This window comes from Gymnoscopelus braueri (assembly GCF_963280865.1).
Source record: "Gymnoscopelus braueri genome assembly, chromosome: 18".
Classification (NCBI taxonomy): Eukaryota; Metazoa; Chordata; class Actinopteri; order Myctophiformes; family Myctophidae; genus Gymnoscopelus; species Gymnoscopelus braueri.
This window is the reverse complement of record NC_137618.1, coordinates 8,042,225-8,064,007: the sequence shown is the minus strand read 5'-3', so window position 1 is coordinate 8,064,007 and position 21,783 is coordinate 8,042,225. Positions and strand designations below refer to the sequence as shown.

General features: G+C 41.3%; 1 protein-coding gene across 1 annotated transcript in view; it reads right to left on the bottom strand.

The window, feature by feature from the left end:
* The window catches only part of plekhm3 (pleckstrin homology domain containing, family M, member 3), a 93,610-nt gene extending 79,113 nt beyond the window's left edge, over nucleotides 1-14,497 (bottom strand). Inside the window, exons 1-4 of the mRNA XM_080456911.1 lie at nucleotides 14,430-14,497; nucleotides 8,770-9,339; nucleotides 7,376-7,872; nucleotides 6,632-6,867 (exon numbers count right to left, since the gene is read on the bottom strand). Of these exons, the coding sequence (XP_080313037.1) occupies nucleotides 6,632-6,867; nucleotides 7,376-7,716 (577 nt within the window). The 5' untranslated portion in view covers nucleotides 7,717-7,872; nucleotides 8,770-9,339; nucleotides 14,430-14,497. The remainder of the gene's footprint in view (nucleotides 1-6,631; nucleotides 6,868-7,375; nucleotides 7,873-8,769; nucleotides 9,340-14,429) is intronic.
* Nucleotides 14,498-21,783: the final 7,286 nt, after the last annotated feature.

The following is a 21,783-nucleotide window of genomic DNA, read 5'->3' as shown; positions in this document are numbered from 1 at the left end:
GTAGCTTTAAAGTCACAACTGCTGCAGCAAGTGAACATTTGTTCAAAGATTGTTGGACAACCACTTCAGAGGCTCTATACATCTACGTATAATAACAGTATGATAAGGTTGGCAAGGAATATCACTTCAAATACTAGCCATGCTTTGTATGGAGAATATAGGTTGCTGCCTTCAGGAAGGAGATACGGTGTTCCTACATACAATAAGGTCAAACTGAAGAGGTCCTTTGTCCATCAGACGACATTGAGGCTTAATCAGGAGTTATAGGCCAGGGGTAGGCTATGTGGTGGACATTGCTCTTGTCTTTGCATGTCTTTATGTATGTATTTTTTTTGTTTTCTTGTGTCATGTCAAATGTGTGTGTTATATGTTGCATACATGGCTGTTGGGTCGCAAGACAAATTTCAGTGCAAACTGACAATAAAGTATTATCGTATCGTATCGTATCGGTCCACAATATTACTTTTCTTTAAGTGAACTTCCATCACTGTGATGACCAGTGTGACCACACCGCCCACTTCACACTGGGTGTGATTTCTTTTTTTTTTTTTCAAATTTTTTCAAAAACACGTGAAACACGTTAATGGCACGTTGCACCATAGCGCTAAAACACGTGAAACACGTTAATGGCACTCAATGAGTTAAGACCCGAGGCCGATTCTAAAAAAGTTTTCTAAATCCTAACGAGAAAAAAAAAAAGAAAATAAATATCGTAAAATATTTTATTTCATGGACTCCCCTAGAAGCAAAGATTTGAGTTACAAATGTTGGCTTTAAAATATATATATATATATATATATATATATATATATATATATATATATATATATATATATATATAAATTCAAAGATTTGCACACATTTTCAGGATTTTTCCAAAATAGCAGATATACAAGCTCATAGTATGAGCTTTTATATCTGCGATCTTTGAATAGCCACAGAAATCGTAAAATGGCACAGATGCGTTCCCGCCGGTCTTAATGGGTTAATGTTGATGACATCATAGAGATCTCTGAACGGGCCCTCAAAAGGTCGACAGAAAAACAAAAACTCTAAAATGCTCAGTTCTCGAAAAGTGTAATGGCATGATGATGTGAGACTGTGTACACCTGTACCTGAAGAGGACTGCAAGCGGGAAACACAACTACTAAACCATTAGTACAGGGGTCTTCAACAGGGGGTCCGGGATCCCTAGGGGGTCCTCAGAGTTACTACAGGGGGTCCGCCAAATCTTTGTGTGATATGATTATTTTTTTTACCTTAACCACTTGAACCCTAATCTCTCAAGAACAGACTCTGCTCTGCGTTGGAATCTGTCGGGGAGGTTTGTCATAACGTGTACGCACTGACCTACAAGTGGGCGTGCCTTCAGATCAGGAAGCAGGCCGCGCTTTACCCAATCAAATGTAGTGGGCGGGATTCACGTGTCCGTCGATCCTTCCCCACTGGAAACCAACCGAAACTCATTTAACAATAGCGTCCGCGGAGCAGACAAAACCACGGAAAGATATTCACATTTTAACTTGCCCTTTCATCATAGAAACAAGTGGGCTTATAACCAAAACGATCCATGTTCTCTGGGAGAAGTGGTGTTAGTGTTCCGTGTAGACATATTAGTTAGTGGGAATGAAAACAGTCGCACCACCGGAAGTGAAAGGCTGAAGGCAGACCAAAACCCCGGTTTCCTTGCGCACGGGTGCTCCATTTTGCTCCCCCCAGAGCTAACTGAGATAGTAACAAACAGCAGAGGTCGCTGTTTTTCCTTTTCAGTTGGCTCTGGGTTCCCAGATTGCTTGAACCCTAACTTCCCTTTTCTGAGGAGAACTTTAGCCAAAAAGAGCTTGTAGATCGGCTATTTTTGGCAAAGAGGTGTAAAAAGGGGGGAAAAAGAGCAGACCAAGTAAAAAAAAAACTTTAATCTGAAACACAATTTTATATAATATAGAGGGGGGTCCCTGCTTCATCTCTCGCTCAGCTAGGGGGTCCTTGGCCTGAAAACGTTGAAGACCTAAACCATTAGTAGACTCAATTCTTTGTTTTCTGAGTAATCGAATTTACCTCTTTTTCCTCCCAATTTGAATAATTATGCCAATTAATTCCCCCCCACTACTTGCCACTGCTGTTGTATCCTACCTACTGCAATGGTTCTCAAAGTGGGGTTTGGGGTGGGGTGGGGGGGGGGGGTTCCAGGGGGTCCCCAGCTAAAGTAGTTTACAGAGCGCCACAATAATTTTAACCGCCTTATCCATTTATATGTTGGATATTCAAAAATAGCAGATTTACAAGCTCACACTTGTACATCTGCAATCTTTGAAAAAATCTCAAAAATGTTTGGAAGATTTTGAATAATTTGAATAACACAAATCTTCTCTTCTGGGGGTCTCTGGCACAAAACATTTTCAGATGGGGATCCTCGGCCAACTACATATACAGTACCGTACATTATTTGGGGGTACTTGACATGAAAAAGTTTGCCCCTCATGAGCTTGTAGGTCTGTTATTTTCAGCGCGCGGCACCTCTACAGAGCGTAAATTAAGAATTCAAGGCGAGCCTTGCAGAGGGAAAAAAAACACAGCCGTCTGACTCCGAATTTCCCCTTAAAAAAAGGCCAGACTCCTATTGGCACACACATTATGCTAATGCTAAATAATCCTGCTAGTATCGGGGGCAGGATAATTGGGCTGCCTCTCCTCTCCTCTCGCCTCATTTCAGCCCATTTGCTGACAGGATTACAGCCTATTATCCTTCTATGGAGACGATCTCCTTAGGTCTTCATGTGGCTAAACACACACACACACACACACACACACAAACACAAAACAAACTGCACCGAGTTCTTTGTGTGTTTGCTTGTGTGTGTGTGTGTGTGTGTGTGTGTGTGTGTGTGTGTGTGTACTAGGCCTACTATACTTGTGAGAGCCAAATGTCCCCACAAGTACAGCAGAATTTGAGAAATAGACTGTCCTGGTCCTCTCAAGAAAAACATGTTTTATGGTTAAAAAAGCTTTTTAGAGTTAGGCTTACAATAGGAAAAGATTAAGGACAGGGTTAGGATTAAATATTTAGAGGTTAAGTTTAGGGTTTAAGGTTGGAGTTATCCAAGATTTGACGTCACACACTGAGAATAGCCGACAAGCTCACAGCACGTCTCTTGTAGATTATATCTTTACATTTTTATCCCACGATTTTGCAACCCCATTATTTTCACCCAGTGCCAATTGTCCAAGTAATCCTGAGCGCTGCACTCCCTCTGCCAGCGTAGGGAGAGCCCAGAGCCGAGCTCATGCCTCCTTCAATGCATGAGAGCTAGCAAGCCGCTTCTTATCACCCGACAGGCGGGAGTTTCCCCGGTAGGACGTAGCGTGTGGAAGGAATACGTTATTTCAACCAGTTCCTCTCCCCTCCATCAGGCGCCGCGGCTGACCAGGGGGAGGCAGTATAGAGACCAGGATTACTGCATGTTTTTGTGAGGGTAGGTACCCGAGGGGACACGGGGAGAACATGCAAACTCCACACAGAGAGGCCCTTTCACCAACCCCACCTAGGGTATGGGCACTGATGACGCGGAGGAGAGGACACGCCCCCAGCGTCCCCCCGCGGGAATCGAACCCAGGACAAGGAGCTTGTAGATTGGCTGAAATGGCATTCATAAAACTGGCATCCTATTTGGATGTCCTCACAAGTATAGCAATACAAATGTGTGCGTGCGCCAGCGTGCGTGAGAGCGTCATCATAGCACACAGCTGTGTGATTTCAGGTTATCATGCTCATAACAATCATGTGTCATTATGTCTCTCTCTGTGCGAGGATGCTTCAGCAGAGATGAGGGAAATAAGGCCGGGTCATGTTTTTATTGAAAACCTCTCAGTCCTGAAGGGAGCTTCTCCAAACCAACGGGACGGCAAGACATTATTATCATTGCATTTCTAATTGGCCGTAATGCACCTTTCGAAAAAAAAAATCTTGTCAAGGACCCTCAAATTGATATAGAATTTGGCAGCGGACCCACATCTGAAGAGATGTTGTGCCATCGGCCCCCATAAGAGAACATGATTTTTTTAAACAATGTTGTGTAATTTTTTGGGGGGGAAAATAGCCGATTTGCAAGCTCAAAACCGCACGAGCAGTGCGAGGCGTTTTGAGCGTGCAGATCGGCTATTTCCGAATAGCCTAGTATAATTTAGGGTTAAAGTGGTATTTCACTAATTTGGGGGGGGGGGGGGGGGGTCAGGGGGCTATTAGTCTCACGACCCAGACTGTTGCCTCCCACAATTTTCAAATGCTTCCGTCACACAGTCTGGAGCAACGGAAGCTCTGAAAATGATCAGAGGATAAAGAGGATATATGACGCCTCGTCCCCGCTTCCGTTTCCTCTTAGTTTACAGTCGCGCAAATTTGTCCTCTAGAGGCTATGCGCGTGGCATCATCGTACCCGGAGGTTATGCGGGAACGCCTACTGAGTGGCAAAAAAATACTTTCTGGCCTTGACATCCTATACAGTCAAACAGAAAAGTTTGAGGTTGTATTGCTTGGGTGTTTTAGTCGGCTATTCGTTTGATCGTTGTTTGTGAATTGCCATGTCGGTTCAGTGTCTAAGTCAAAGTGTACTTTAAAGTTTCCGTGAAACTTTGTACGCACATCCCCACAAGGCATTTTTCAAATCAGCCTCATGGTGGCGCTGTAACAGGCAGATTCACGTTTTGGCCTATAAATAGGCCTATAAATAGGCCAAAATGTGAATCTGCCTGTTACAGCGCCACCATGAGGCTGATTTGAAAAATGTAGGGTGGCATTTCTTCCTTGGCCTAGTGGGGATGTGGGTACAATGTTTCACGGAAATCGGAGGCTGCGTTCATGACTATTACCAATGGACCGAATGCCCCCGCCCCCCAGTTAAAAATCACTAAATCATAAAAAAAACGATAGAAAACAATACATGATTTTTTTTTAACACTCATCTTTTAATTATTATCATTACAAACTAATAAGATAACCCTTGTTGTACAAAACCTAAGTTGTACTTTAAGTCCATATGGGCTGGGCTTGGAAGCATAACACTCAAATAAAGAAAAAAATCTATCACATATTTCGTGAATGGAAATGACAAACAAGACTCTATACACTAGCATTCGGAGATTGTGGAAATAGATGTCTGGCTACGTGAGACTGGGCGGCTATTAACTAGGCATAAGTGTAATGGACATTTAGTGTGATTCTCTTACGAGAGGGCGTGGCACCTCATTGATTCAATGTCAGTGTGCACGACTGTACCAAAGTGCCAGTTAGATCAATCTGCTGACTGAGACGGGCTTACAGAGCCCAGTGCCTATTAGGCCTGTCACAATTATTACATCATCGCCTACTCGCAATTATTTGAGATAATCGCTTTTTTTTTGTTGGCATTATCGTCCTATTCGTTTCCATATTGAAAAATGTTCATATATGTTCAAACAAGCCTAAAAGCCAAACAAGAAATATTATTTTTAATCATACCTTCCAGTGTTCAACGACAAAAGCGCAATTAAATCGTTGATCGCAAAGATTTGTATGATAATCGTCATGTAAAATGCCATAATTGTGACAGCCCTAGTGCCTAAGGCAGGGCTACAGAAAATGTTAAATGCTGGATATTCAAAAGGAATTGTACTTAAAGTTATTATTTGGCATTCTCATAAACAATAAATATGTTTTTATAAATGTTGGAAATAGATGTTTGAACAGCTAAATCTGCCCTGAAATGGGTCCCCTACAATAACTATAGTACTGTAGTTATGATGATTGTAGATGTGAATCATTGTCATTCGCTGATCTGTTCCTGTTTTCTTGACTCCAGTGTGACGAAGACGGTATCATCTGCTATAAATGCTGCAAGAAGGCTATTACAAGAACATTCTATTCTTAAACTCATTCACTGCCTGAATTATTTCTGGCCGCGTTTGCCCACTGCCAGAGATTTTTCATTGAAAAAAAAAAAAGTGCTCAGGAGCCGAGATACAGAATTTTTAAGTTTTAAGTTAACAAGGAAGTGGATAGGAGTCTAGATCTTCGAAAAATCATATCTCCTTGGTCTTTGGGTCAAAAAAATAAAAAAATAAAAGAAAAAAACATTTGAAAAAAAATTAATTACGTTTTTTTTTACGTTCTTGGCGTAATTGGAAATAATTACGTTTTTTACGTTCTAGGCAGGGAATGAGTTAACCAATACAACGGCGTCCCAATCTGGGCATCATGGCATATGAGGTGAAGATTCTGGTGCGAGTGCGAGGCGTTGTGAGCCGGTAGATCGGCTATTTTCAGCCAAGAGATAGGGTGTGTTTCAAACACTTGAAAGTGTTTGAAAAATCTTGAATAATTCAGCACTTAATTTAAACACAAATCTTCTCTTCTGGGGGTCCCTGGCACAAAACGTTTTCAGATGGGGGGTCCGCGACCAAAATAAACATATATCAATTTGGGGGTCCTTGGGGGCAAGAAAAAGTTTGAGAACTACTGAATTAGAAGGAATTTGTAGAATTGGCCTTAAGTTCTTAATGGGTTAAAGATAGCTGAACCACACACACACGCACACGCACACACACACACACACACACACACACACACACACACACACACACAGAGAGTCAAACTGACCTTCTCTGAGGTGGTTGAGGGCCATGTTCTTCAGCGTGTTCCCGTCCACGGCGGGCAGCCCGTTGTCGGTGATGTAGGCAGAGGGCCGGTAGTTGACGTCCGACCTGGAGCGGTTGTGTCCCTTCTTGAAGGCAGAGTTGGACGAGGCGGCTGTGGAAGAGGAGTTGCCGGTGCTGCAGTCCTTGGTGTGGGCGGCCAGGTCGTTGGTGGAGCGCGCGCGGCTCCTCTTGCCGTACCTGCAGTGGTGCGGAATAAGTACTCAAATGTTTTAGTCGAGTAAAAGTATCAATACTGCAATGTAGAAGTACTCCGTTACAAGTAAAAGAACCGGAACTCAAAATTGACTTGAGTGAGAGTGCAAAAGTATTGGTATCAAAATGTACTTAAAAGTACCAAAAGTTAAAGTACTCAAATGTTGAAAATAGCAGATCTACAAGCTCACAACGCGTTGCGATGCGACGCGTTGTGAGCTTGTAGATCGGCTATTTTCAAATAGCCTAGGTATAAAATAAGGCTAAAGTGGTTAATGTATGTTTTATAATGTAATAATGTATATCTGCAAAGTAACTAGTAACTAAAGTTTTCAAATAATTGTAGTGAAGTAAAAGTACAATATTTGCCTCTGAGATGTAATGGGAGTAGAAGTAAAAGTATAGACAATTGGAAATACACATCAAAAGTGTACTTAAGTACAGTACTTGAGTAAATGTACTTAGTTAGTAGTTACTTTAAACCACTGCGTACCTGAGGCCCCCCACCATGCCCAGCCCCAGCACGCTGAACGCCGAGGGGGGCTGGTGGTCGGCCCAGGCCAGGCCCAGTGGGCCCACCTCGGCCTGGTGCTCCCTGGCCAGCAGGCCCCACACCCCGCTGGAGCTCAGCTTGCCCAGGGCCACGTTGGAGGCCTCCTGCAGCTGCTTCTTGGGCTGCCTGGGGCCTGGGGCCTGCACCACCTTGTCCCCCTTGTGGTTGTGGCTCTGGTGGTCCGGACTCCCGGACCCCCCCAGGCAGTGGATGAAGTCCTCGGTGGCCTCCAAGGCGGGGCTTATGTCACCCACCGCGTCCAGCCCCTCTAGCCCCTCCATGGCTGACTGACTGACTGACTGGGCCCCGGGGCCGGGCTGGGCCTTCTTCTTCTCCCCGGGCTGGGCTGGAAGTCTTCTTACTGCCAGACGGATTCACAGGTAGAGTCAGAGTCCCAGATCCCACATAGCCACGTTCAGATCTGCCATCTGTTCCCTCTGGTGGCAAAAGATGGGGGATAGGTAGGCCTGTTACAATTATTACATTATTGTCTAATCGCAATCATTTGAGATAATCTCAATTATTATTTTTGCATAATCGTCATAATCGTCTCCATGTTGAAAAATGTTCACTCATTTTCCAAAAAAAAAGCTTGTAGATCAGCTATTTCTGCTATTTTACATGTATAAATTTATTAAATATGTCAATAATTTCTTTGTATATTTAAGTTATTTGCCCTGTGCAATTTTTTATTACAAAGCCTACAAGGCAAACAGAAATGTAATTTGAATTCATACGTCCCAATGTTCAATGCCAAACACACAATTAAAAGGTAGGGTAAGTGATTTTCTTTGGTTAAAATAAGTGTTAAATAGCTCTATATTCTGATAGTACTCATTGCTATAGAGTGTTTGTTCAGTAGAAGGAGTCTCCATGTCTCCCCAGCTCTTTATAAAACAGAAAATGCATTTTCGTTTCAGTTTCAGTTTCATTTCCAATTTTATCCAATCAGGATAGAGAACTCAATCAGGATATAGATTAAACAAGTGAAATTGGAAGTGATGACACTAAGAAATGAGCAGACAAAATTGGAACTGGAACACTATAAAAATTAAGCTTAAAATGGGTACTTTCTCCTGATTGGCTGAGATTTTGACACCTACCGACTCTATAGCAATGATTACTATCAGAATATAGTGCTTTAACCTTTTAACAAAATACTTTTTGTTTTAACCCAAAAATATCACTAACCCTACCTTTAAATCGATAATCGCAATTATTTGAGAGGCAATTAATCGTCAACTTAGATTTGCAGTCGTGACAGCCCTAGGGACAGGACTGTAGCTAATGACTACAACATAATGACTAAGGTAATGCAGCTCCCCTTTACTGACCTGTATAAATCCAGTGAAGTGCCTGGAGTGACTGTTGGTACTGTCTATCCAACAGAGAGCAGGAACAGTGAGCAGCAGTGGTCTGCAGTCCAAAGGGAGGCCGGCCCTCTCTCTGGCTGCTTCTTCCCCTCAAGTCAGGGCTTTCATCCAGGGAGAAGAGCTCCTAGCTGCAGCAGGGGGAATGCCGTTGTTGGTGGGGGACTTAAGCCAAAACGTGACACACACACACACACACACACACACACACACACACACACTTCAGCGGCCGGGTTGCCAGAAACGCTGCCAGAAATGACACCGATTTAGGCAGAACAATTGCTCTACTTAGCTAAATACACATGGCTGGTTGGCTTCAGAACACCAGCGAGAGAACTCTGAACCATGAGGGGAAAGTGGTGAAAGACAAATGGGGGAGCCAGCCAGGCAGGCAGGCAGGCAGGCAGGCAGGCGGGGAGACGTCAAGACTCAGGGGAGAGTCGATATTGAGGATCAGCTAGCCCGGTTCAGACACTCGTCTCATGCTCAGATGGCACCGGTGTTGTCAGCTTTGATACGGTTTGTGGCTTCACTCTAATAAACAGAGAGAGAGAGAGAGAAAATAGACATGGTCTGTCAAGGGACACCGCAATACACAATAACAACTAAACAATACACCATATTATCAAATGGGGCGTGGTGGTATATCAGTGGTCTCAAACTTCTCTGTCTTCTGTACCCCCTTTACAGCGGTGGAAAAAAGTACTAAAATGTTTTCCTTAAGTAAAAGTATCAATACTGCAATGTAGAAATACTCTGTTACAAGTAAAAGTCCGGGATAACAAATTTACTTGAGTAAAAGTAATAAAGTATTGGTACCAAAATATACTTAAAGTACAAAAGTACTCATTATGCAGTATGTCCCGGCCATTTCACACATTTTCAATTTAATAACATGTCTAAAATTGTCAAAAGACAGATTCAAATGGCCGAAATATAAATATATGGCTGAGGTGGTGAATGTATGTTTTGTGATAATAATCTAAACCTACAAAGTAACTAGTAACTAAAGTTTTCAAATAATTATAGTGGAGTAAAAGTACAATATTTGCCTCTAAGATGTAGTGGAGTAGAAGTAAAAGTACTGAAAATTGGAAATACTCTAGTAAAGTAAAAATACCTAAAAATTGTACTTAAGTACAGTACTTGAGTAAATGTAATTAGTTACTTTACACCACTGTATGTATGTAATACAGTACAGCACCCACTTAAGTGAAAAAATACTCTTTGACAACAACAGTAAGTTACTTGGCTGGGCGAACTTTAGCCAACCCTGAATAGCGAAATGTATAAACAGTCTAAAAACCTACCTGCCTGCCTATACATACTGTAGTTGTACTGTAGTGTCCATTAGCTTTAAACCCTCATGTATGGCCCAGAAATACAGCAGCATACAGTAGAGCATCCCTCCCTGTCTGTCTCCCTGCTCAGTTGGTATGACAGATGATATTCATCAGCTAGCATGGTGCTGCGCTGCATGGGGGGGGGGGGGGGGGAAGCACCCAGGAGGCGGGATGGGTGGAGTTCACTTCACACTCACACCATCCATCCATCCATCCATCCATCCATATCCCACTGTCTCTCTCTCTCTCTCTCTCTCTCTCTCTCTCTCTCTCTCTCTGTGTTGCCAGATTTTGCGAGAGAAATAAGTGTCTATGAAAACAAGCCCAATAGAAGCGACTATAGGCCACGTGAGCACTTTGAAACCTATGTCCATTGGCTATTTGAAAATAGCCGATCCACAAGCTCACAATTGTGAGCTTGTAAATCTGCTATTTTCAAAACTTTATTATTTTTTTAAACGTGGAATATTTTTTAAACATTTTAACAACACACGTCTTGTATGGGGGTCCCTGGCCACAAAATATTTTTCAGATGTGAGGGGCGGTGGACAATCACAATTTAATTTGGGGGTCCTTGACGTGAAAATGTTTGAGAACCACTGGTTTAAACAACATTTAGGAAGGTAGCCCAAATAAGCAACTACAAAACAAAACAAAATAAGCAACTATAGAAACAAAACCAAAAAACCCAACTACCAATGTTTACAAGCAACTTTACAGAAAAACAAGCCCAAAGTCGCTTATAATAAGCAGACATGGCAACACGGTCTCACTCTCTACATTATGATGCAGCGTCTGCCCTTGCCAACTCTCTCTCTCTCTCTCCATATCTCATTCTCTCCCTCCCTCTCTCTCTCTCTCTGGTATTGATTTCCCTCTCTCGTCCCACTCTGAACAGTCCAGCAGGGACTTCCACTTTCCTCCACACACATACATTATTTAGAGTCCATGACATCACCGCTAGCCAATCGCCACGCAGCATTTTACTGATTCGGTGTGTGTTTGTGCGTGTCAGGGGTTAGGAAATTAGGAGTTTTTTTGGGGGGGGCAACAAATGCCTGTGTTGTTGTTAACCACTCCTGACATCCCTACTTTAGGCGTGCCATTATAAGTGAAAAAATATTTTTCACAAATAGTGAAAATAGCCGATCTATAACCTCCCAAACATGCATGCATGGCAACACGACGTGGGGTTTGTAGATCGGCTATTTTCACAAACTTCCATACGACCGAGTATATAGGGCTTTAGTGGTTATGTTTATGTAGCCCTTGACATTGCAGTGACAGAAGCCAGGATCAGTCAGAGGGAGCCATGTCATAATGGAAAATAACATATTAAAAACCTTATAGATATCATACAAGACAAGTCCTTATGGCAAATTAAAGTAGCGCAATCAACATAGTGAAAAGTGTGAGCTCATCAACCATGAAGACTTGGCATAAAAATATATGTGTGTGTGTGTGTGTGTGTGTGTGTGTGTGTGTGTGTGTGTGTGTGTGTACCCACACAGATTACTAATCACTGGCTGATTATTAGTCAGCCAGGGAAGGAATGTGTGATACCAATTTTGTACGGCAAAGTATGGAAAAGGGCTTAAGTGGTTTATCAGATGAATAGATTTAGTTTAAAAAAATGTATGTATTCAAATGTGTTAAATCAATTTGTTTGTATGTAATGCGTTTGTATGCGCTTCCTGATTATTTGATTTTTCTTTTTTTAAGAGAATAATAATAATAATGTTGATCAAAGATGATGGATAGTACATGAGTATGTGATGATTCATGACTGATCCAACAGCCTCTCATCATCAGTGACCTTGACTCAGTGATGATGACACATGGAAAGACAGCCTCGTGACCAACACCAGAGCACAGGGCTGGACAATTAACCCAAAATATAATAACCCACATTAAGAGGAACCTAGAAACTGTTTCATCTTGCTCATGTAGGTTAATCGAATAATTGAGAATATATATATTTTTTTTAAATGCAATCAATGCATTGCTGTAAAAAGGTGATTTACGTACTATTTTATTTTAAAATAATCTTTCATTCATCATAAATAATCAAGGCAAAAGTTATAAAAATAATCTTTGATTTATGCATCCTTCCATCCAGGACAGTGAATTAATGCCGTAATTCTGCCCCGTCGGTCAATAATCTAGGGCAGGGGTCTTCAACAGGGGGTCCTCAGAGTTACTACAGGGGGTCCGCCAAATCTTTGTGTGATAAGATTTTTTCCTTTTACATTAACCACTTCAACCCTAGCATCCCTTTTCTGAGGAGAACTTTAGCCAAAAATAGCAGATCTACAAGCTCACAACGCCTCGCAGCGCGAGGCGTTGTGAGCTTGTAGATCGGCTATTTTTGGCAAAGAGTTACAGGTGTGTAGAGGGAAAAAAGAGCAGCAAAAGTTTATCTGAAACACAATTGTATACAATACAGAGGGGGTCCCTGCTTCATCTTTCTCTCGGCTAGGGGGTCCTTGGCCTGAAAACGTTGAAGACCCCTGACTTGTTTTTCATGACTATATACTACACAAAGTCAAACTATACTCCATGAAAAATGCCACGTGTTTCTGTTTGTGTTTTGTTCCAATACTAGCAGACAGCACTCCCTAACAGATTGTTTAATGACAACATATTAAAGGCAGTGTAAACCATAGCTCTGGTCCATAGCGTTAGAAGGAGTTCTCCTTAACGCTGTGGACCAGCGCTATGCAAACCTATACATCACATCAGGTGTTTTCAAAATAGCCGATCTATTATTATTATTATTATTATTACATTTTATTTATAAAATGTAAAAAACGCAGAAAATGATCTCAATGAATGTAAACATGATTTGAACGTGCTTCTTGAACATTTGACATAAGGCCTAATATTTTTCAACAATTGCTACAAAACCTGTGGATAGACAGTCATTATGTTGAAGGGTAAATTAAAGTCTGATAATGATGAATGTTCAAAATCATGTATACTTTACATTATTTTAAGTTCAGACCATTTTCCAAATTCTATATTTTCTTTTTTTTACATATTGGGGGGGAATAGCCAAAAAACATTGAGATGGCCATAATGTTAATGTGTCCACTCTTCCTGTATATATCCAATATTAATAATAACCAGTGGTGTAAAGTAACTAAGTACATTTACTCAAGTACTGTACTTAAGTACACCTTTGAGGAATTTTGACTTTACTGGCGTGTTTCCAATTTTCTATACTTTTACTCTCAAGGCAAATATTATACTTTTACTCCACTACAATTATTTGACAACTTTAGTTACTAGTTACTTTGTAGGTTTAGATTATTATTACAAAACATACTTTAACCACTTCAGCCCTATGTATATTTAGGCCATCTGAAAATAGCAGATCTACAAGCTCACACAACGCGTCGCAAAGCTTGTAAATCGGCTATTTTCAAATATTTTTATCCATTTGAGAACTTGTGAAATGGGACATTCTGCATAATGAGTACTTTCTACTTTAGGTACATTTTGATACCAATACTTTTGTACTCTTACTCAAGTAGAATTTGGAATTCCAGACTTTTACTTGTAACAGACTGGAGTATTTCTACATTTTGCAGCATTGATACTTTCACTCGAGTAAAAAATGTGAGTACTTCTACCACCACTAATATATTAATAACAACAACAACAGCCTCAGAGCAGAAGGTCAGAGAGCTGATCATAACATCAGCTGATTTCCAGTGGTGTAAGTAACTAAGTACATTTACTGAAGTACTGTACTTAAGTAATTTTTTGAGGTATTTTTTTACTGCCTTTGAAAACAGCAGATGCGACCTTGTAGATCTACTATTTTGAAATGGCCAAAAAATATAGGGCTTAAGTGGTTAATGTATGTTTTGTAATAACAATCCAAATCTACAAAGTAACTAAAGTTTTCATATAATAGTGGAGTAAAAGTACAATATTTGCCTCTGAGATGTAGTGGAGTAGAAGTAAAAGTACTGAAAATTGGAAATACTCAAGTAAAGAACAAACACCTCACAATTGTACTTAAGTAAATGTACTTAGTTACTTTCCACCTCTGATCACAACAACCTGACACCAGCTGATATCAGCAGGCTAGTTAGCCGCTATGCTAACGTTAGCCTAACTGTCTCATCCTTGAAACAAAATGCCATTTCAACCACGACACCACACATCCTTTACTCACTTAGAAGTCCATTTTTGACAATAACATCCTCTGGTAAAATATATATAAATATCTATAGCAATAAGTAGTTCAAAAACAAAACGCTTCTCACTCACCTTTTATTCTGTTTACAAATATTATGTCTTTTTTTTTCATGGCTAGTGTGTCACCGCAAATGTCATCCTGAGGAAACAGGAGCGGCACCGGTTTAAAGGTTCCATGCGTCAGCCTGCTGCTGAAGTCAAAATGCTGATGAACACAGTTTGGCTCAAAAACAAAATGTATTAGTTGTATTTGGCCGGGGACCCCCATTTGAAAAGATTTTGTACTAGGGACCTCCATAAGAGAGCATGTGTGTTAAATCAGTTGTTCTCAAACTTTTTCATGTCAAGGACCCCCCAAATTTACACTTATTAGCCTGCGGACGCCCCATTTGAAAGTATATGCCAGGGACCCCCATAAGAGAAGATATTTACGGCTCTAGCAGTGATTCTCAACCATTTGAATTTCGAGGACCCCCAGTTTGACATGCGTTAGGGCTACGGACCCCCATTAATGGCATTTATATCTCTCGGACCCCAATTTGTATTGTAAAATCAATGTAAATTTAACTCTGAGAGTGTACAAATGTGTACACTCTCAGAGTTACAGATACCTAACTATCCATCAGCTGGGGACCCCCTGGAACTCCCTCAAGGACCCCTGGGGGTCCTCGGACCCCACTTTGAGAACCACTTTGTTAAATTATTGCAAATCTGAAAAGGATCCCTGGCTAATAAGCTTTATATGCGTTAATACATTATAATTGCCCTATAACTAAAATAAAAAATACTGTAAATATTTTATTTATTTTAGAAAAAAAGTTTGCCTTTCACCCAATAGGGACAACTCCCATCGCAAGTTGATGATTTCATTTGTCCATGTGTGGTCCAGCCCTATGGAATGCATGTGCTAACTAAAACACAAGTTAATACTTCCTATGGTTAATGTGAGCATCAAAGCAATATTTTAAATACTTTCTGCGTTCCACATTCCATATGGCTGGACCATACATGGACAAATGACATGGCAACTTGCAACGGGAGTTATCGAGTGAAAGATGAACCATTTCTAAATTAAATTAAATCTTTAATATATATATTTATCATTATCACTGAAATGAAATCAATGAAATGGTTTTAAAATAAATTGTTTCTACATACCTTTATAACACAGACATACATACATTATAACAACATTACAATTTACAATGTAGGCATTTAGCAGACTTACAGTAAGGCAAGGTGAACACAAGGTAATACATCAAATGCATTGAGACAGTGTGTAGATCTGCTATTTTTTAATAGCCAACACATCAATGGATAGTGTTTAAAATGTTGAACTACTTTTGCTGGAACCCCCCCCAGCAAAAAAAAGTACTCGAATGTTTTACTTAAGTAAAATAAGCAATACCACAATATAAAAATACACTGTTACAAGTAAAAGGCCTGAGTTCAAAATGTTACTTGAGTAAAAGTACAAATGTATTAATGTATTGGCATCAAAATATACTTAAAGTACCAAAAGAAAAAGTACTAAAATGTTTGAAAACAAGACCAGGAGACCTGGTTCTGCCAGACCCAGAAGGAACAAATTCCTAATAGGCAACACACCTACAAACCACTAAAAGTAAAAGTACAAATCATTTTAGGCATTTTGTGTGTGTGTGTGTGTGTAGCATTTTAGTAGATTTGTGTATTCACCTGTTTCCTAGGCTGTGTTTTCCACTTTCTGTCGATTTAATCCAATGAAATCCAATGAAACTGGTCAGATGACCAATGATATCCAATGAAATCGACAGGAAGTGGAAAACACACAGCCTAGGAAACAGGTGAATAGGCTAGACCAGCAAACCTTCCAGTCTGATTACATTCACCTGTCCCTTGCCAGTCAGTGCACAGAATAGGCTCTATGCACAGCAGCCATATTGTGAAGACATTCACAGGTGTTACCAATGATACTAATGAAGGCTCTTTTCCATTTAGTGTAGCACAGTGGTTCTCAGATTTTTCAATTTCCACGACCCCCATAACTCACACACTCGTAAGGGGCCATTTGGAAACCCCTTAAGGAACCATGAGGGTCCCTGGACCCAACTTTTAGAGCCACTTGGTGTAGCAGAGTGTTTCCAGTGAGCCAACATGCACAATATCAGCACCCTGACTCTGTTTGATCAGAATGGAACAGAGCCTTCATTAGTATCATTGGTAACACCTGTGAATGTCTTCACAATATGGCTGCTGTAGCAAGTCCAGACCTGCTATGTTGCCCCTGGTGGTTGAAATCTGAAGCGTTCCTGAATGGCTGGGGAGGAAAAGAGGGACCGACAGACCGACCGAGCCTCCTGTAGGCCGACCCCCTGGGTCTGTCAATTAGCAGATCTACAAGCTCACAACGTTGTGAGCTTGTAGGCTCACCTACCTGGGTTCCATCTTGGAGGCAAACCTCTCCGGTAACAAAAACGCCGAAAGAGCGATCAAAAATGTCAACCAAACTACACGCTATTTGTGGAGGATTGATCGTCTAGTCAGTAAGAATACTCTGAAGATTCTTGCAGGGGCCCTCATACAAGGTCATTATGATTATGCATGCACTTCATGGTATCACAACTCCTCCAAGGCCTTAAAAACAAGGCTCCAAACATCCCAAAACAAACTTGTAAGGCTACTTCTTGGCCTCAATCACAAAACCCATCTAACCCCTGCTCATTTTGCTAGGATTGGATGGCTTAGGGTTGAGGACAGAGTACAGCAACTTGCTAGGGCCTGGTCTTCAAGATACACCACAACATTGGGATCCCCCTGTATTTGTCAAAATACTTCCAAAATGTTAATGAAGTCCATGATCATAACACCAGAGGCAGCTCCACAAATCATGTTCAACCCAGATTTGGCTCAACAAAGGGAATGAACTCGTTCTCATGCTATTCATCAAAAATGTGGAATGCCCTACCAAAAGGAGTAAAGGAGTGTAAAACCCTACTCACTTTCAAAACTGCCCTAAAGATACACCTTCAGGAGGCTGCAATTCAAAAATGGCCCCTGTCCAAGTCCTAACCTACCCCATGTCCTAACCTAACCTACCCCCCTACCTCCCCCCCTCTCTCTTTCTTCTTTTGTACATATTTTTCACTTTTCATACCAGTAACCTGTAAACTGATTGTATGACTTTTTGTACAGTAGTGTGTATATCTGTCTGTCTCTTATATGTCATCATGATTTGTGTGCATGGGGTTCTCATCTTAAACAAGCTTAGTGCTTAATGAGATTTCCAGTTTAGTAGACAGTGTATTGTGAATTTGTACTTCCATGTACTGTTATGTACTGTCATGTACTGTTCACATGTCTTACTAAATAAAGTACATCAATCAATCAATCAATCAATCAATCAATCAATCAATCAAAGTAGATCTGCTATTTTCAAATAGCCTATGTATAAAATAGGGCTAAAGTGGTTAATGTATGTTTTATAATCTGCAAAGTGACTAGTAACTAAAGTTTTCAAATAATTATTTATAGTGGAGTAAAAGTACAATATTTGCCTCTGAGATGCAGTGGAGTAGAAGTAAAAGTATTGCAAATTGAAAATACTCTAGTATTAAAAGTAAAAAGTAACAACCAAAAAAAAGCACAGTACTTAAGTACATGTACTTAGTTACTTTCCACCACTGCCCGCCAAGGACCCTTGGGGGTCCCCGGACCCCACTTTGGGAACCAACGGTGTGGAGAAAACCAAGGCGAAGGCATGTCTTCCCCCTAATGGGCAGAACTAGTCGTGCTTGAAGCTGGCCTGGCCTCCCATTGTGCCAGCGCCAGCAGAAAGAGAAACATTATCAAAGTCTCTTTCAGGCCAAGGAGACAGAAACACAGTAATTAGGGAGCTGCCCTCTGTTCTCCTCAAAGCTGCGTTCCAACCACCCGCCAATCAGGGGCGGAAAGTAACTAAGTACATGTACTCGAGTACTGTAGGCCTACTTAAGTGCAGTTTTTTTCCAGGTACTTTTATACTTGACTTGAGTATTTCCATTTCCATAACCCTACCATATGTACTTCTACTCCACTACATCTCAGAGAGGCAAATGTAGCACTTTTTTACTCCATTTCGTTTATTTTTATTTTCCATGTGTAACAGACAATAAACATACATGTACATTTTACATGTTATTTCCCCAACCCCCCACCAAGGTCATAACAACAAGACAAAAACTCCACTTCATTTCTGACAGTTTTAGTTACTAGTTGCTTTGTGGATTCAGATGATTAGATAATTAATCACATTATTAATTTAAAATCTTCAAGATGTTTTCAAAAATAGCCGATCTACAAGCTCACAACGAGTCGCCATGTGACGCATTGTGAGCTAAGCTTGTAGATCAGCTGTGTTCTAATACCGGAAGAATAAAATAGGGTTTAAAGTGCTTATGATCAATAGTTATTGTCCAGTAACATGATATATGATTCTGAAATGGGCATTCTGCATAATGAGTGCTTTTACTTGATAATTAAGTAAAGATATTAAGTATATTTTGATGCCTACTTTTACTCAAGTACAGTTTTGAATACAGGACTTGTAACAGATGAGTATGTACATTGTGGTATTGATACGTTTACTCAAGTAAAACAAATATCTGATTACTTCTCCCACCACTGCCGCCAATCTACTGCCCATACCCCCACCCCAACCACAAGCGCCACCTTGCCTCCCCCCCCCCCCTCCCCTCCCCTCCCCTCCCCCGGTCACCTCTCTGTGTGCTCATTGTCTGACGTGTTTTTTGTGTGTTTTCTGCGGGTTTATTTTTTGGGTTAAAAAGCCCCCTCTAATGAAGGAGGGGAGGGCCCGCTCGGGCCCGGCCTAATGGGCTCAAATATGTCCCTCTCTCCGGGGCATTGTTAGAGGATAATGGCCTTACGAGTCCCAGCTGTAAATGTCCAGGCGCCATATTGGGTTTGACCTACTAAAGGGCCTCTCTCTCTCCATGTGAACCTGGAACCCAAGGACCTTTTGGCTCCAAAACCAGGAAAACACTTTGCTCCTTGGTTTAACTTGATTTGAATTTAAATACATCTATGGACTGCTTTAATCATTTTTATATTGTTCCTGTATTGTTTTTTTCTCAGCATTATCTCTAGAACTTTGAGATACATTTTATGTATTGTATATAATTCTGCACAAATAAAGGTTATTGTTTATTAGCTTAAAGGGATAGTTCACCCCCAAAATGACTTTTTTTCCGATCGATTAGTCATCCCACGGAGACTTGAATTCATGGATATTTTTTTGTTTTTAGTCGCATTTCTAAGCCAATAATTTGATGACCGGCAGAGTTTCCGGTAGGAGACACAAAGAGTCTCCTTTGTTTCTCCTTCCGGAACCGCTGCCTACCGGTCCGCTGGTCATCATCAATCATTACAAAAACAAAAACAAAAAAATATCCATGAATTCAAGTCTCCATTGGGTGACTAATCGATAAGAAAAAAACAAAAAAATGGGTGAACTACCGCTTCTGTATTGTGTGGAAAGCTTCCGCAGGAAAATAGCAGATCGACAAGCTCACAACAAGACGCGTTGCGTCGCGTTGTGAGCTTGTCGATCTGCTATTTTCGAAAGCTTTCCCCACACAATAACAAAAAACTGAAAAGAGATAGAACCCTGAGAGACTTCACTCAACCACATGGGGTTTAAGTGGTTAAATACTTTATAAATATTATCATTTAACATTTTTGAACAAAATAGCAAAATGTCACATGGAGGTGCCCACTGCCCACTCTTCCTTACTGCCCACTCTTCCTTACTGCCCACTATTCCTTACTGCCCACTCTTCCTTACTGCCCACTATTCCTTACTGCCCACTATTCCTTACTGCCCACTATTCCTTAGTGCCCACTCTTCTTAGTGCCCACTATTCCTTAGTGCCCACTATTCCTTAGTGCCCACTCTTCCTTAGTGCCCACTCTTCCTTAGGGCCCACTCTTCCTTAGTGCCCACTCTTCCTTGGTGCCCACTCTTCCTTAGGGCCCACTCTTCCTTAGTGCCGACTCTTCCTTAGTGCCCACTCTTCCTTAGGGCCCACTCCTCTTGTATACATAGGGCTGTATCCAGGCTCCAGACGTCCTCTCAGACTGAGTGCTTTGCCTGACTATTAAGGGCTGCTGATATTGCAAATAAGAGGAACAATCAAACACAAGGCCATTTTTGTCCACCCCCCCCTCCCCCTATCATTTCCCATCTAGCAGCACTCTCCTCATCCCCTTCCCCTGACCCGTGCACTTCACTCTCTCTTTCTCTCCCTCTCTCTCTCCATCTCTCTCTCTCTCCCCTTCTATCCCATATTGCCTATTTTGTTACCTATTTCTGTATTATGATCATAGTCTCCTCCGGTGATGACTAAATTATGATTGGGTTTTGAGGATGGCACTGCTTTCATCTGTGTGTAGTGTGCTGCCCAGCCTCTCTCTCTCCTCTCTCTCTCTCTCTCTCTCTCTCTCTCTCTCTCTCTGTCTCCAGACAATAGGGCCGCTACCTCTGCTCGCTCGCCCGCTTTTGAAGAGCAGAGTGCTTGCTTTGGTCCCCATGGAAACCACTATTTATGTGTGTATAGGTGGGTGTGCCTGTACCCATGTGCATGCGCGTGTTTATGTGAGTGTGTGCGTGTGTGCGTGAGTGTGTGCGTGCGTGCGTGCGTGCGTGCGTGCGTGCGTGCGTGCGTGCGTGCGTGCGTGCGTGCGTGCGTGTGCGTGTGCGCTTGTAATACTATACTTGACAGGGCCAAATGTCCCAACAAGTATATTAGAATTTGAGAAATGGTTGAAATGGTTGTTTTATTGTTTTAAAAAAAGGTGTTATGCTTACATTAAGGAAAAGATTCAGGTTGGGGTTAAGATTAGGATTAGACATTTAATGTAGAGGTTATAGGTTTAGGGGTTGGGCTTAAAGTTGTGCCATGCGTGTGTGTTTCTAAAATGCAAGGTGCCTCTCTCTTTGTTCTATACACTCCATACAAAGTAAAACAAATTTCACAATATTGTGTTGTGTCTGTGAAAGGACTTGGTTCATAAAGAGAATCTATCCTTACGTACAGGCCAGCCGTACACATTGCATTACAGTATGTACTGCATTGTATGTAATATATGTATGTGTAACAGAGTGGTTCACTACCTCAACCTGATGGCGTGAAAGTCTAATATCTCCCCATAGCAACAAAGAATTCCCTTTGGCTTAGCGGTTAAGATGTTGGCTTTCCACTTGGGAGACCCGAGTTCAGATCCCGGGCGTTACATATGTATGTGTTGTATATGTCTTATTGATGCATTGAGTACAATGGGCCACGATGGAAACAAACCCTGGGGCTTTTTGTGTTATCCTTTTAGCATAACCTTTGACCATACTGTTAAGAAATCTTGTTATTAAAGTATTCACTCAATCAATCAACCT